The sequence below is a fragment of the Dioscorea cayenensis genome, chromosome 15 (genome assembly GCF_009730915.1).
Source record: "Dioscorea cayenensis subsp. rotundata cultivar TDr96_F1 chromosome 15, TDr96_F1_v2_PseudoChromosome.rev07_lg8_w22 25.fasta, whole genome shotgun sequence".
In the NCBI taxonomy this organism is placed as follows: domain Eukaryota; kingdom Viridiplantae; phylum Streptophyta; class Magnoliopsida; order Dioscoreales; family Dioscoreaceae; genus Dioscorea; species Dioscorea cayenensis.
In genome coordinates this window covers 10,692,712-10,708,981 of record NC_052485.1, presented here as the reverse complement: position 1 = coordinate 10,708,981, position 16,270 = coordinate 10,692,712, and the positions used below count along the sequence as shown (strand labels likewise).

The 16,270-nt window shown below is 32.9% G+C and overlaps 1 protein-coding gene across 5 annotated transcripts; it reads left to right on the top strand.

Moving 5' to 3' along the window:
• Positions 1–5,302: 5,302 nt before the first annotated feature.
• Positions 5,303–12,873, top strand: LOC120277986 (chromatin remodeling protein EBS-like). 5 transcript variants are annotated; one of them, XR_005541537.1, is made up of 6 exons: positions 5,305–5,464; positions 5,553–5,895; positions 6,918–6,986; positions 10,264–10,399; positions 12,347–12,426; positions 12,578–12,873. XR_005541537.1 is itself a non-coding variant. In XM_039284860.1 (6 exons), the coding sequence occupies exons 1-5, from the start codon at positions 5,392–5,394 to the stop codon at positions 12,371–12,373; spliced, it is 648 nt and encodes a 215-aa protein (XP_039140794.1). In that variant the 5' UTR covers positions 5,305–5,391; the 3' UTR covers positions 12,374–12,405; positions 12,578–12,873. The 5 variants fall into 5 exon arrangements, 4 of the variants coding, with proteins under 4 accessions (XP_039140795.1, XP_039140796.1, XP_039140794.1 ...); XM_039284860.1 differs by having other exon boundaries at positions 12,347–12,405; XM_039284861.1 differs by lacking the exon at positions 10,264–10,399 and having other exon boundaries at positions 5,303–5,464; positions 12,347–12,405.
• The last annotated feature ends 3,397 nt before the right edge of the window (positions 12,874–16,270 follow it).

Below are 16,270 nucleotides of genomic sequence, written 5' to 3'. Positions count from 1 at the left end.
AATTACGTGTCTTTGAGCACAACTTGTGTCTTCGCGTTTGTTTACTCCAAGATTTCATCAACAAAGTGCATCCACGATCTACTTTTGGCTCCTTTCTTCCACTATTGTCTCCATAACCCTACATGCACAAAGGAACACAAATACACATATATAAGCGATAAAATCTGAGAAAAGTAATGCTCAATGTAAGAAAAGAATACTTCGTATTACTATTACAAGCACTTGTCAGCAGTTGCAGAGAGAACTTGGACTTATAATCCAAACTTTTTCAAATGATGATTAAAGAACATGTTATACTAATGCTACTTTCCAAATATGCTTCTTCATAAGGATAGAGAAATTCAAAGATACCAGACAAAAGCTTGACTCTTCTAGAACAGAATGTCGGCATGTTTCACCTAAAATAGTTAAGAATCACCACACCGAGACACCAGCAGAAAAACTTTTTATCACTAATTCATAGTCGACCAATTCTCTTTATGATAGTGCCCTTAATTTTCACTTCCATTAGCCTATTCTATTAGAGGGCAACAAAGAAGTTTACTGGTGAGAATAACTGATGATATCCTTAAGCTTACATGCATACTTTAATAATTATAATGATTATGAACCCTTTTCAAATTAACTTCCTATCAGCTAGTTGAGGCTTGACATTATTAGTGTTGCTATCATCATTTCTTCAAATTCACCAATATCTCATTTTTTCAATCCCTTTGACAAAGTTTTCCCTATGATCTGTACTTTTTCGGGGGATATTCCCTTTAACTTTCTTGCCGCACCAGCTTGAATCCTCTCTTTTTCAAATCTTGGTGCATTATTAGCTAAGGAAGAAATATACATCCAAACCATATATTGTTAGCATCTCTTCAAATAAATATTTTTACATCGTTTTTGCTTCTTTATATTCCACTACTTTGAACCATATAGCATGATAGCATTAATTCCTAACATGTATAGTATTTTATTTGACTGAGAATCCTAATAGTACATTACATACAACAATCTATCAGTGGTCAATTACATAACTTTCTTATTATGAATGACTATTCAAATTTGGAATATATCTTTAGGACTACATGTTCAACTCAGCATGATGAAGATCATCTACTTTTTCAAACATCATCTAATCAGTTAACTCCAGTAATCTGTGTTAGTTATCATATAACAATAACCCAAAACTGAAACAAGAGTAAGGTGGTTCATTTTTAAATTAATATGGGCTAATACACCAAGATCCTATGTCATTTTTTATTTCACAATAACACATCATTTTGGACTGAGAAAAGCTAATGCTACTTTAATATTCCTCAATTGCTATTACAACCATATGATTTGTTTCTATTCCTCAATTTAAGTCAGTTTTAGAAACTGGCTTCAGTTATTTACCAACCAACCACTAAAACTTTTTAATAGAATTAATGAATCTACTCACAAATGCCCAAATGATTCACACATTTCTATCTAAATGCATATGAAACAAATTGCAACACAGTATTAAATTCATAAAGGGAATATATAAACAACAATGATGAAGTTTCAATAATTTCTCAACACCCTTATTTTGATAGTTGATTGTTATTATCTCATATTCTCATGTAAATTAAAGCATTGTTTTGGATTTTTTACAGGATGTAATTGCCATGGAAGGGGTTGACATGAATGCGGTGCTTTTTATAGGTCAACTAGTCAGATCTTGCGCATGTTGGCTGCTTATTCAAAGAAGGTCCAGGTTTATATTTCTTTTGTTTCTTCTGCTACTATCAGCAATAGTGTTGTAGTTCCAACTTGCTTATTTGATATATATATATATATATATATATAATACCTTATTGCTGCTACTTTACTTGGTAATAGGTTAACAATGTAAAATTTGTATCTCAGGATGAGCAGTTCGTGACTGGTTTTGCTAATAAGGTTAGTGGAAGTCTTCCAAGCATCTTTTGTACTCTTAAATAAGATATTTATTCAAGGTATGGATGTCATTGGCAAGTCTTTTATAACACTAGAAATATGTTTTTGGTCTTTTGTAACATTAGCTTATATGTTACCACTCATTGTGTAAGAGTAGGTATTCTCTGTTGTGTGCATCATATGGTAAAAGTATTAACCATATAAATGTGTGTAGCCCATTAAGACCCTTAATTCATCTATTAATCCCTATCCAAATGTTTGGTGTAGCCTTTGTATGAGCTTTTTCTTTTTCAATTAACCAAAGCATGTTCCCTTCACGTAGCCACTTTCACAAGCATTTAGATGTGTACAATGATGAGAACAAAGTTTGTTCCCATCAAATTTCAGTATTAGAAGGTGATTATAGAGAAATACAATGTTGTTAATCACAGGCATGATTGTTGTCACCCTATTTCTTTGCTTATTTTATATTTTAGAAACATTGGATGCCAAGACTAATCAATCGTGTCTCATCTCATGTGTTTTCTACGTGGTTATCCATTGCACCACTCAAACCTTAGATGGAGTTATCATCAACTCTACAAGATCTGAACATGGAGGTATTTGCACATTGGGAGCTTACATAGTCCATCAAGATTTGTTGATGGATTCTTCTGTTTTCAATCCTAGCATGTGGAATTAAAGGAGGTCTCAAACCCTGGAGATAAATATGTTTTAGATTGCCCTGATTCTAAGTCCATCCTTTGTGTAAAATGATTATTAAAAACTGATGTGTAGTTCCTTCCTTTGTGAAAATGTATTCTTAAATAATAATTATTAGTTTTTGTATATTTTGTACATATAAATATTATTAAATTTAATGTTGATTTTGTTTATAAATATTTAGTTGTGTTTATAACTTTGTACATATAAATATTATCAAAAGGCATATAGCGGCGGATGGTCGCTAAAAACAACAATTGTGCATTTCCGCCGCAAGCCCCATCCCCATGGAAGATTTAGTGGCAAATTATGTATTGTTGCTATAGCGATTTAGTGGCTGATTTAATGTCTATAGCGGCGGATTTTTCCTACGCTATAGAGTACTTTTTCTTGTAGTGGTTAAAGGGGCTATTGTTTCACACTTGAAGCCCATGCGACTTTATTGTAATAATCAAACAGGTCCTTATTGTAGTAAATCCATTTTTCTATGAACACATGAAACATATAGAGGTTGATTGTTAATTTATGTGCATGAGATTCAAAGAGGTAACATCCACTATGTGCAGCTAGCAAACGTATCTACCAAGACACTGGGATATCAATAATTTGATCATATTCTTGGCAAGTTGGGTATTTACCAAAGTACTTTTTTTATTATCCCCGCCCCCATTTATAAACCTTAGACCTTAGGCTTGTATTAATTCATATTATGAAATCAATGTGAGGTGAACGTTTTATTCTATAATTCACGTATTATGATGACTAATTGTATTTATCTTTGTTGAAAACCTTTAACTTGCTCTTAAAAAGTCACATATTTTAATACTTTAGTGATATCTTTGAAAAAGACTTTTGATATGATAAGTAATTTCGTTTTTGTTGACTTTCTTAACTAAGAAGCAAAGATCAAGTGGGGAATATGGAAAGTTAAGTGAATCATTTAATGGAATAATATTTCACCGAAGTTTTATTTTATTTTTTTATCTTTACTTGTTCTCATTTCATTTCATTTGCTTCTTTAATTGTTTCTTAAACTAATTTCTGTCATTTTCAGTTGGTTAGTACAAAATGAGACTGTTCAAATTCATAAATTTTGATTTATTATAATTGTTACTTATAAGTTAAATATAAAAAATAAAAAATCCCTGAAAAAGAATTCTTTTGAATTTAATACAAAATATAATATATAATTATAAAAAATTATAAATTGTATTTAGCTCATGATATTTTATTATATTAAACAATAAAAAACAAGCTTAACATTAAAATTTATAAATTTTATCTAATTTTAACAATTTTTTTATTAAATATGATTTAAGTAAATTATTCAAAATAAGAAGGTTTAGGGGCAGTTTAATAAACGTTATTGTAAGCTCTTTTGTTCCTAGCAAAACTTATTTATTTGTTTTTTAATATTAATTAGAATTTCCATCAATTGACTCTAAAAAAGTAACACTAAATTGACAAAAAAAAAATTTAAAATGAGAATTTTACCTTGACTTTTACCATATGGCATTTAGCATAAAAGAAACTAATGGAAGTTTGATTGTTAACGTAATAAGCTTGATTATCAATAAAAAAATAAAATAAAAAATTACCTTGGGTATAAAACATTAATTATTTTTCATGTAATTTTTTCTTACTATTATTTCTACTTATAAAATCTTTGGATTATATTATATTTATTAGATGTCTCTGAAATGAAGTTTTTTCCATGAAAAATGTTTCATTTTTCGTGAAAAATAAAAGCAATCAAACAACAAAATCTGAATTTTTCATAGAAAATTTTTGATTTTTTAGCTAGAAAATAATGCCAATGAAACGACTATTTTTAAATTTTTCATGTAAAATTTTTTCATGAAAAAATATTCCATAAATTTTTTTTTCCAGCCATTTTCCATATTGTCAATCAAATACAGCCTAATAGTAAGTCAAATAATTGTTAAAATTTTAATTACCAAAAAAATGGCATGCAGTCCTTCCAATTCTTCCCATTCCATAAAAAATCCAATACATTTTTTAATTACCTAAAATATCCCTATTTTTCAATCCTTTACTTTTAAATCAAATTTTATATTTTATATGAAATTACTAAATTACTAATATTTTTGCTCACGAGCATGCTTACATCCTAGGGTGAGGAGGGCGAACTCACCTCTTCAACTAAAATCAAGTGTGATAAAAGCGAGCTTGCTCCCTATCCTCACGCATGAAAGGCAAGTCCACCCTCATTCACATATAATAAAACTTTGATAAATGAATATTTGATAAATTAATAATTTTAATTAAATAAATTTTTTTTTTCCGTTTGAGCTAACATGCTAAATTAATAATGTCACTAAATATATAAAATAATAATTTTTTTAAACTCTTTAAGATCCAACTAATATAAATTAATAATTCATAAAATACATATAAAAGTATCATACAAAATTTATAACATTAAATTTTAAATTATTTTATTTTTAAAATTTACTTTTGCTTAAAAGATGTATATAATCTCATTTATTTATTTATTTATCTATTTGTTTGTAAACTTAATTTAAATAATTAATTAATTTTAATTAATTTATTTTATGAATTAAGTAAATGTGACAAGTAAAAAAACGGATGAAGTAATAATAATAATAGTCATTAAAAAAAATAATAAAATTAAATTAAAAAAAAAATTCCCGGAAAACACAAAACCTTCATTCCATTCCACCACCTGCTTTCACAATTTCACACCTTCGCCCTCGTCTCGTTCTTCTCCGCCGAGCTCTCTCCCCTTCTTCGATCATGACGCGGCCCCGGCCTCCCAAACGAACCCTAGATTCTTATACCATCAAGGGCATCTCCAAAACTATCAAGCGTTGCGCCTCCAATCCTCTTCTTCTCCACCTTTTTCTTCGATTCTCTCGATGGCGATGATGTTGATGCCTTGATTTGTTGATCTGCAGCTGGTGATTGCGTGCTGATGCGGGCGCCGGACGCGCGGAGGCAGCCGTACGTCGCCAAAGTGGAGGGCATCGAGGAGGCCGGGCGTCGGCGGGTGCGTGTTCGTGTCCGGTGGTACTACCGCCCGGAGGAGTCAATTGGAGGGCGTCGCCGGTTCCATGGGGCCAAGGAGGTCTTCTTGTCGGATCACTATGATGTGCAAAGCGCTGATACTATTGAGGGTAAGTGTGTTGTTCACTCCTTCAAAGACTACACCAAGCTTGATGCTGTCGGCTCGGAGGACTTCTTCTGCCGCTTTGAGTACCTTTCCAAGACTGGAACCTTCATTCCTGACCGAATTGCAGTGTGAGTAGGAAATTCATGTCGGGTTGTTCTTTTTCAATGTGCTTGATCTTTGCATTGGGGAGAATAGAGCACAAGAAGTGGGGAAAAATGGGAACTTGGTGAAATTTTCTTTCTTTTGTTGAATTTGGAAAATGAAATTGATGAATAGATGAAAAATATTTTTTTTTTTCTTTCATCATTCGACACACATACATTTTCCCTTTTCATCTATGGAGTTTGTTGATCTCTTTGGTGGTAGCAGTTTGAGCTTTCACTTGATTGCTTAGCATGGCTCTTTATGATTATTATTTGCATGGCTGGAATATTTGATAGTTTTTTTACTTGGTGCCATTTGCATGAGTTAGTTTAGTGATTTGATTCTCATCTTTAATTCTGGACACAGGTTATTAGTCCCATCTTATGGGACAAAATGCTGATAACATTTCACTTGATGATCTTCATGAAGCAATGAACAAAACGAAACAAGACTGGTTTTTTCATTTTTAGCTTAGTTTTGGCAGACAAATATATATTTACAATGTGACTTGGGGCATATATTTAGAAGGATCCTACCATGAGATTTAGGGATAATTTCCTTCCTTTTGATTAATGGTGGTTGTTGTGAGAAAGTAACTTTGGAGCTTTAACTAGCTCTGATACATTATCTCCAAAGAATTGGAAAATTTCCCTATGAGTCAAATGAAAGTTTTTTTTTCCAAGATACATGTCTTTTCTTGACTACAGGTGGGCAGAATGCATTGACTTGGTCTTTCAATACCATTTTCTGTTTGATATCATTTGTCGGATGTAACACGGAAATGATACTTTGACTTTGTTTCAATCTAAGGTGATCATTTGGGAATGTCATGTTGTAACCCCCGAGATATATTTTATTTTATTTTACATGTTCCTTTGGCGACAAATTTTGCCATAGAAACACTTCATCTTCATGTTATTTTCTACATCCTTGAGGGCATATGATCTATTGTATGCCAAAGCCTAATGCTGGCCATATTTATCTTATTAAAATTATTCCATGTCAGGTTTTGCAAGTGTGAGATGCCTTACAACCCTGATGACCTTATGATCCAGTGTGAGAGCTGCTCTGACTGGTAAGTTTCTAAAAATTTAAAATTATAATGACATAATTTAAATTTAAATGCCCTTGTCATTGTCGTATTAGATATTTTGGATATTTCTTTAGGCCATAATTTAGCAATTTTTTATGTGAAAGTGACAGGAAGTCAAATCTGTTTAAATTCCTCTTGGTCTATTTTCAGTCACTACAATGTTTTCTTGCGGCATTCAACTTCTAATATATATGTTCATGAAGTTTAAACTCTTTACTTCAGTTCTAGTGATGAAGTACATGTTGTTAACATGAAGAATAGCGATGAAGGAAAGAGAGGAGATTTGTGTTTACAAGATTTACATTGCTGAATGGTTTAATTTCTCTGGAAGATTGTTGATTCTAATTGTGCCTAGGGTTTTGGATTGCAATTATTGGACACATTAGCATTAAGGACCCTGTCGTTCCACCAAGGTGAGAAACCAGTTCATATTCAGATTAGCAAGGGGGAAGGTGTTTCTTAGTCCGTTGGTCTTAATCCTTAAAATAAATAGTTAAGCTTAGTTTACATTTTTTATTTATGAGCTTGAAGAGAAAGATGTAGATTTCAGGAAGGATCTATAGTTGTGCTGTTTGCAACTTCTTAATTTTTATTTGGGAAAGGTTTTGCTCATCTCTTTGCCTTCATTGGCCTGGAGAACTATTGTGGTCATCTGAAGTTCATGATCAGTGCAGCTGATTTATGACATGAGTTGCTTTTAGTGTTCCTTTTATATGCTGCCTCTGGAAAATCCAATTACATATTTACCTTGATTTTTGAATGTTTGTGTGCCATCTTTCCAATTGAAATGCCCATAAATTTATTTCCAAAACTGGTCTAATTCCACAAGCCTGATCCATTGTAATAATAAATTGACTACCATTGAACTCATTTATGTGGGGATAAGAGACATGGAATGACATCCGTAGAAGTATTAGACTTTTATTCTTCAATGCCACTGCTTGAAATTTTGCAATTAAGAAGTACTACACTTTTGGCTGACGGTGTAAAGGATAAAGCCATGCTTATTGATTAAAAATTTGGATTTATCTATAAAAGTAACATAAGGAAAAAAATTATTATAGAAAAAATAGCAATGGATGCCACTCGGTAATGTGAACAATTCCTTTGGGAGCAAGGACTCTTCTATCTAAACGTGGAAGTGGATCTTTTCTTTTTTTTTTCAGCCTGCATTTGACAACTTCGATATTGAAATTGTGTCTGTAAATTGTTCTCCCTATGTGAAGCCTTACTTATACCTCTCAGAATAGTTAGTCAACCTGCTTTACTAGTTTGCAGCAGTTATATTTTCATTTTTCCCTATTGGTCTCTTATTCTGTGATTTTCCTGGTGATGTAACCAATCAATGCCAGCTTTATTCTCAGTTTCTTCTTTAGAAAAGTTGAACCATTATAAGCATGCTCTAATCCTTTTGTATATTACATTGGCAGATGGATCCTTTAACTATCATAATGGAAGACAGAGACTAAAACATTATATTGCCCCAATAGCCTTGTGGATTTTTGGTTGGGGAATAAGATTGTGGGGTTAAGGGAACTTTCTCAAATATCTTGTAAGATAAAATATTTTTATCCCATTCATTAAATATTTTAAAAATAAAAAGTTATCTTTCCTAAATAGTATTGTGTTTACTAATATTAATAATTTTTAAAATTTATTGTTAAATATATTTATTTAAATAATTAAATTTCTTAAAACAGGGTTTATAATGTGTTTGGTTGGAGAAAAGTAGTTATCAAACAAACCCTTAAGATTTAGAGGGCTAGCTGCACCGCTTAGGCTTGCTTGATGATTCTGTGTGGCATTGGAATTATGTAAAGCTATAATATTGTGAGCTTGTATTGGAAGAGATCTGCTTCTATACATATTGATTTAAAAATTTTCTGTAAAGTTGTATAGTGAATGAACATTCTGGAGCAATTTCAGCTCAGCTTGATTTTTAGCTTGATTATGGCTAGTTCAATTATGAACAATTTGGGCTAGAGACGAAACTATAATTTTGAGCTCAAAATAAAGCTGACTGAAACTTGAATTCAGGTTTGGTCATTCACGCTTGATTAAGTTTGATAAGTTAATAATTTACTGTACATTTACTAATATAAAATATTTAAATACTTCCTTTAATTGGTACCATAAGGGTGTGTTTGGTGTGTTTGGATTGTTTGGTACGTACGGCATCTAATCATTTTGTCTGGGAAAAAGAATGCTCCTATAGCATGATAGCTTTGTCCATGTAGTAATAACTTGTAACCTTTCAGTAACAGCACAAGCTCAATTCATTACATGCTCGAGCCTAGGAACTAGGCTTAATTGTCTAATTGAGTTAATATTGAGCAATTTCTGCCAGTTCTACCAGCTTGGCTTGTTCATGTGCATATCCACCATCAACAGGAACCTATAAACTAAATTAATTTTCAACTGATTAATTTCTTCGTGTTGGTGAATGGTTGTTATATATGATGAAACTAATCCCTGGTGTGATAAAGGTTTTAAAAATTTGAATACTTATTATGTATATTGCATGTTTTTTTTTTATTAAACTATACATGCAATCAGTTGATACAGTCATTGCTTATGTTACCAGTAATAATGAAGCATGTTTGAACTATTTGCTGGAGATTATTCTGTTAAGGTCTATAACAAGAAGTTTGAAAGAACTTTGATCTTGCAAATATTTGCCCTTGTTCGCTTGCTTGGGCTCAATATATTTCTAGTTTCTTTGTTTAAAAGCAATAGAGAAAAGCTTTTAACTATCTTTGTTGACAATGAAGTTTGTATATGAGAACTATTCATTTTGTTTTTTTTTGTTTTTTTTTCTCTATTGAATAGTGCACTTAATGACTTTAGTCTTTCACTGGCCTTTTCTGGGCTCCATTTTCAACAAAATAACGGATTCTGCTCTCTCACTGAAACTGCTCACCTACCTAGACTCAAAACACAGCCTGTAGATTGTCCATGTCATGTTTTGGATCTCACTAGTTGAATTCTCTTGATTTGGGACTTAAATTCATAGACGAGCTTTTTAGTTATTGGTTTGGTTCAAGAGTCTCAGTCATATTCATAGCGTAACATTCAGTATATTTTTGAAATGCATAGTGAATTGGATGGCATAGCTTCAGTTGTCAGATGTTTATTGATGGCTGCTTTTTGATATGCCATGCTCATGAAACAAATGGGGCATCTATATTTTTTCCACTGATGTTTGCAGACCATGGCTGCTAAAACAAACCGATGCATCATAATATTCGTTTTGCTACAGGTACCATCCTACATGTATTAATATGACTGTTGAGGAAGCCAAGAAACTTGAACACTTCTTTTGTCAAAGTTGTGGTCCTGAGAATGGAAAGAACACTCAAAATACTCAAAATGGTTCTGGCCAATCGGAGCATAAGGTGCGTCTTTGCTTGGAGGCACATGCGCCGACATTGAAATTTCAAATACTATTGGATTAGTTTCCCATAGATAGCTAATGCACTATTCCAGTACTGAGTAAGGCACCAGTAGGTTTATTTTTGGTTTTTGGCCATAAATTACTCAGATATATTGAATTTCTTTCGGATGTGTTTAAATCTCAAATCATGAAGGTTCTTTGTCAACCTTTTTCTGGCTTCTACTTTTTATAGAGTTTATGTTGGCATCCTTTCAAAAAAAAAAAAAAATCTTTTCTTTGGCTGAGTGAATCAATTAAGTTGGGGATGTTGTGCATACCACTTGTTCTTTTGAAGGTGTGGATGTTGTGGCACGATAATTGGACAGGTCTTGATTCACATGATATGATGATCATAAATTAAAAAGGAAATATGCTACTATTTTGTTAGTTTAACAGTTATTACTTCTATATCGATGTATTTGTTCCTTGTGAATGCTCATAACTAACATTGTGTACTCCACTTATTTGTTTCATTGTTTCATTTGGCTATACTTTTGTTTCCATTTTGTCCATGAAGTTATGGTTTTACATAATCAAAAACTCATTTAGGAATTAGTGGCAATAAGTTAATTAAGTTTTGGATTCTCTGTTGGCTGGGTTGGGTACTAATGTTGGTAGTAACCCATAGGTAATTGTTTATGATGCTTGAGAAGTCTTGGGATTCAAAAGAAAACAAACTACTTGGGTGATGCAGTGCCTAATAAAGAAAAATATCAATATCAATATGAAAGATGTGGTTGAATCTTATTTGAATATGCATTATCACCCTAAATTTGGCAAGACTCACTCAAGAAGGAAAAAGCTTAATAAAGGAAGAAATAAAATTCTCTTTTCACCAATTAGGAGATTGTTATATTTTTATTATTGTGAGGGGTTGACTCTTAGGAATCTTGGCCCAATGTTACTGCTATCATAGTGTTTTCTATATCAGGTAGTTAATAGGTTTTAGATTTATCTTAGGTTTATGAAAGGACCTAACACTATGGTAAGAAGTAAATTTAGTTTGACGAGTGATAATGAACTTATTTAGTTGTTTCTATTATTTTCTGTGGATTTTGTCACTATTTCCCAGGCTATTTTCTTTTGGCTTTTTGAATGTTCTTCTAACTCTTAAGAGGGACCTTTGTGGGAGAGTTGTGAGCAATCGGTTAGAAAGAGAAGATTATGCCTTTGCATTGATTTTTAGCCTTGATTTTGGGTTTTATTTTATATCTTTTTATCCAGTTTCAAGTTTTAGTTTTTGAAATCCTACCCATAAGTGTTTCGGGGATTAAGGCCTGTTTTCATCCAACTGTACTACATCATCGGCCCAATTCAGGCTTTGTCCCCAAATAATTGTATTATTTGTCTTTGACATAGCATTTCTTGGGTTATCGAATCTGTGTCCTCGAATGCAATTTAGTCAATTACCAAGTTTATCAAGAATTTATTAATGGCTCTTCACTTATCCATCTGAAATTAGTCCTCTGTAGAGGTCAGATGATGTACTCAATAAATCAAGAATTAAGTAGATGAGACTAGTGACAAAAAGAATAAGAAATGGAGAGGACATAGAGTTGGTTGAATCTGAAGATACTTCTAAGCTTTATAGGGGGAAGGATTTCAATATGATGCAGATAAAATGTGGGCAAAATAGATTTATCCTTTGGAGATAATGGGAAAAAAACCATACCCATGTGTAAAAAGCTGTATAAATAAAGAGCATAGTTTCAAAAAATCTGGTTAAGGGAGCTTGAAAATTCATTATACTTGGAATATTATCATGTATCTGTAGTGATTTCTCCAACTGGGTCTAAAATGTTTGCCTTGCATGCAAATATCTATGCTTTGAAAAATGATGCTTGTTTCATTACATATCTTTATGTGCCCATGATATTATTTTTAGTAACGCCAACGTTGATTTGTGCAGGGGGCTTCGAAGAGGCGCAGAAGATAATTCAACAGATGACATACTTGAACTTGTGGGATGTAACTAGACTATGAATACCGGTTTGATGTCAATATTATTAAAAACTTAGGGTTACATAACCAAAGGGAAAACCCTTTGTGCATCTGTATATATTGTGATATTTGGTATTGTACCCAATACCAAAGGAGATGCAAGCCTTATGAACCATATAACCATGAGTTGTTTGTGCAGGTGTGGATTGAAGCAGTTGTAGAAGATGTGACAAAGGATAGTGCTTAAACATGGGAATGTACAGACTTAGATGCTGACTTTGTTGTAATATATCTATATATATATATCTAAATCTATATATCTATATCTATATTCTTTTCTTGTGAGGCTTGGTGTCATATGTAATTATAAAATATATTGGTAGTCATGAGTCTTGTGAAGGCTTTAGTTGGCCAATGTAATTATCAAATGGGGGGATATATATTGGAGAAGATAAAGAACTGTTTATACATGCTATAATACAAGCGGCCGTGCCATATGCTCTTGTTTGGTTTGATTGAAGAAGACAGGTTATTGGTATTATGGTCTTTTTAATAATATATACATGTGTGTATGTGTGTGTGCTCTTCAAATTTTCTTCTTGCACTAATATTCTATGGTGGCAAATTTTTTATTCATGTTGAAAGGTTGATTGTATTTTTTGTTTTTGTGTATTACTGCCACTGTTGTACTTTGATCAGCTCTTTATTAAGTTGGTTTGCATGCACTTTAATCCCATCATTTTAGGTACTTCAAGAAAAAAAAAATTTCCATCATTTTAGAAAATATTTTGTTCTATTGAAACTAGTTTCTTGAGGTAAACATGGGTGATTTTGCAATGAAACCCAAAATTATACTCATATTATTATGAAGTTTCTCCTTTCATATGTACCTCTAGAATATATATATATATATATATATATGTTTATATGCACACCATCAAATTGATTACATGCGATCATTGATTACATGCGATCATTCAATAATAAATAAAAAATAAATGCCGTGTGTTGATACCTTTTATATGCGATACTCATTAGACATTTAGTTATTTTTCTTGTAAGCATAGGTGTGTATTAAATCATGAATTTTGATAAAGTGAACTTGATTTTATGGTAACTATTACGAAATTAAGACGTGGTTCATTTTTAGTCATGGTTTATAAATTTTGTTATTTATTTATTATATAATATAGGGATAGGTTGATAATTATCTTAAAAGATTTATGCCTTTTACTTTAGAAGTCATTATTAAATTAAGGCAATACAACAGGTGAGGTTGAGTCACATCTCTATTGTAACTATCATGGAACCGTATCCGGGGGAGCATCTCTATTAAATCATTTTACTTTTACATTTTGTGTTATAATATATACAAAATTTATATTATATATTAAAAGACCGTTGTGCTTATTATACTTATGCACCTTTAAAAACACACACTATTAAACCGGGGGAAAATATTTTTTTTTAATGAATTAATTTAATGACTTAGTAGTGTAATACCCATGGTTAACCATCGGATGCATGCATAATATATATAAATTTAGTTTTTTCAATAGTATGTACGGTGGAACCAACGACCTTGGTTCTAATTTGAATCTCAGATTTTTTTTGAACTTTTGTGTATGCATTAGACGTAAAATAGTTATTTAACACTAGTGGTATTCTTGCATGCTCGCACAATGGCTTGTGTGTGAAATCCAACCAAAACCGGGAGCAATTCTTTTATTTAGACCCTTTTTTATTTATTCTTTTCAATTGAGGGCAAAATGGTAATTTTACCATTTCCTTTATATAAAAAAAGAAATTGGCACTTCTTTCTTTCTTCTTCTTCTTCCTCAATCATGGACTCCTTCCTCCTTTGAAATTCTTTCCGATGGCTAATCTGGACGATCACCATCTAAAAACTTTCTCTCACTCGTTCCTAAGCTCGGTAGGAGGTTTTACCCAAGTTTTTACTTTATATACTCATTGTATTTCATCATTTTTCTCGTAAGAAACAAGTCGTCTTAGCTCGAGATGCCCTCACTCTTCAGCTATTTCTTTCCACTAAGAACTTAAAAGATGTTTCGCCACCTAGCCACAAGCAGGGAATCCAAGAAGTAATGAATATAATAATGAAAACTAAAATGCATGAATGCGCGAGGTTGACATGCCGTACATGCAACTAGGGTTATAGGACAAAACGACGTCATTTTGGTTCCAAAAGGCTTTAAATTGAAGTAAATTAATTCTAATGAAGTTCAAGCATGAAGAGCCTTCCTTTTGGACCAAAAAAGTAAAAAAAATGCCAATAGGATTTTGATTCTACAATAACTTTGAAACTGGTATAGTAATCCCAACACTAACAATGGAGTTTTTCTCAAATTTACAACACCAAACAATAGAATTTTCTTACAAGCATCAAAGATAACAAATAACAAGATCAAGAGCTCCATTTTAAGCCCAAGATTTTTCACAAAACATAATATAATCAAAGGTTTTAATCTATGTTTTCAAATGAGAAAAATGATGAAACACAATGAATATACAAAGTAAAAACTGGGGTAAGACCTCCTACCGAGCTCAAGAATAAGTGAGAGAAGATTTTTGGACGGTGATTCGTCAAGATTGGCCATCGGAAAGAATTTAGGAGGGAGGAGCTCACTGTTAAGGAAGAAGACGAAAGAAAAAAAAACAAGAGAAGGAGAAGTGGCCTTTTTTTAAGGAAATGATAAAATTATCATTTTTCCCTCTATTAAAAGAATGAACAAAGAAGGGTCAAATAACCGAATTGCCTCCAGTTTTGACTGGATTTCGCACAGAAGTCATTATGCGAGCATGCAAAAATGCCACTAGTGCTAAATGATTATTTTATACCTAATGCATGTACAAATCCTAAAGAGGCATGAGGTCCAAATTAGGACATGGTACAACATGGTTTATTGGGTGATGGTATATTTCTGGAAATGCGAGTAGTGGTTATGTGTGGGTGGTCCCAATGTCCATGTGTGCTCGCCCTTTGCCCTCACTTGCTCTGCCGAGACTTGTGAATGCCTCTGCCTTTCTTAGCGGTCTATTCGCTTGTTTTGGAAATAATAATAATAATAATAATAATAATAATAATAATAATAATAATAATAATAATAATAATGTAGAGTAATGCTATATTGAACGAACAAACCACACGAACGAGTCACACAATTGATGTGGCTGGTGACGTGGACTTTTGATTTTTTTTTTTAATTTAAAAATAAAAAATAAAAAAACTAAAAAGGGGAGAAACAAAGTAGGGCATCTCTCTCTCGTGGTCCTCTCTCTCTCTTGAAAAATTAGGGCATCTCCCGGTCATGGCGACCGCCGCTTCCCTCCCCTTCTCTCGGCGGCCGTTCAAGCCACCTCCTCCTCCCCCGTCGCTTCCCTCTCCGGTTGCCGTCACTTCCCTCTCCGGTTGCCGCTCCCGTCGCTTCCCTCTCCCGTCGCTTCCCTCTCCGGTCGCCGCTCTCGTCGCCTGGACGGAGCCGGGATCTGGGGAGAGAAGCGCCGGCCGGGAGGGAAACGGCGGCCAGGACGGGCGCGGGGAGCTGGGGAGGGATCGGCGGAGGGAAGTCGCGGCCGGGACGGAGCCGGAAAAAGGGGAGGGAAGCGCCGGCAGGGAGGGAAAGAGAGAACCAAACGAGAGAGAGAGAAGGGAGAGCCTCACGTGGGTGTTTCTCCCCTTTTTAGTTTTTTCGTTAAATATAGCATTACTCTAATAATAATAATAATAATAATAATAATAATAATGATAATAATAATAATGTATGATGGAAGAAAATTTACTAGTATTTATGTGTAATTTCAGATTTTTGCAAGGGGGTATATTAAAAAAAATTGCATTTTATAGCCACATGATCCATCATATCCATTGAAT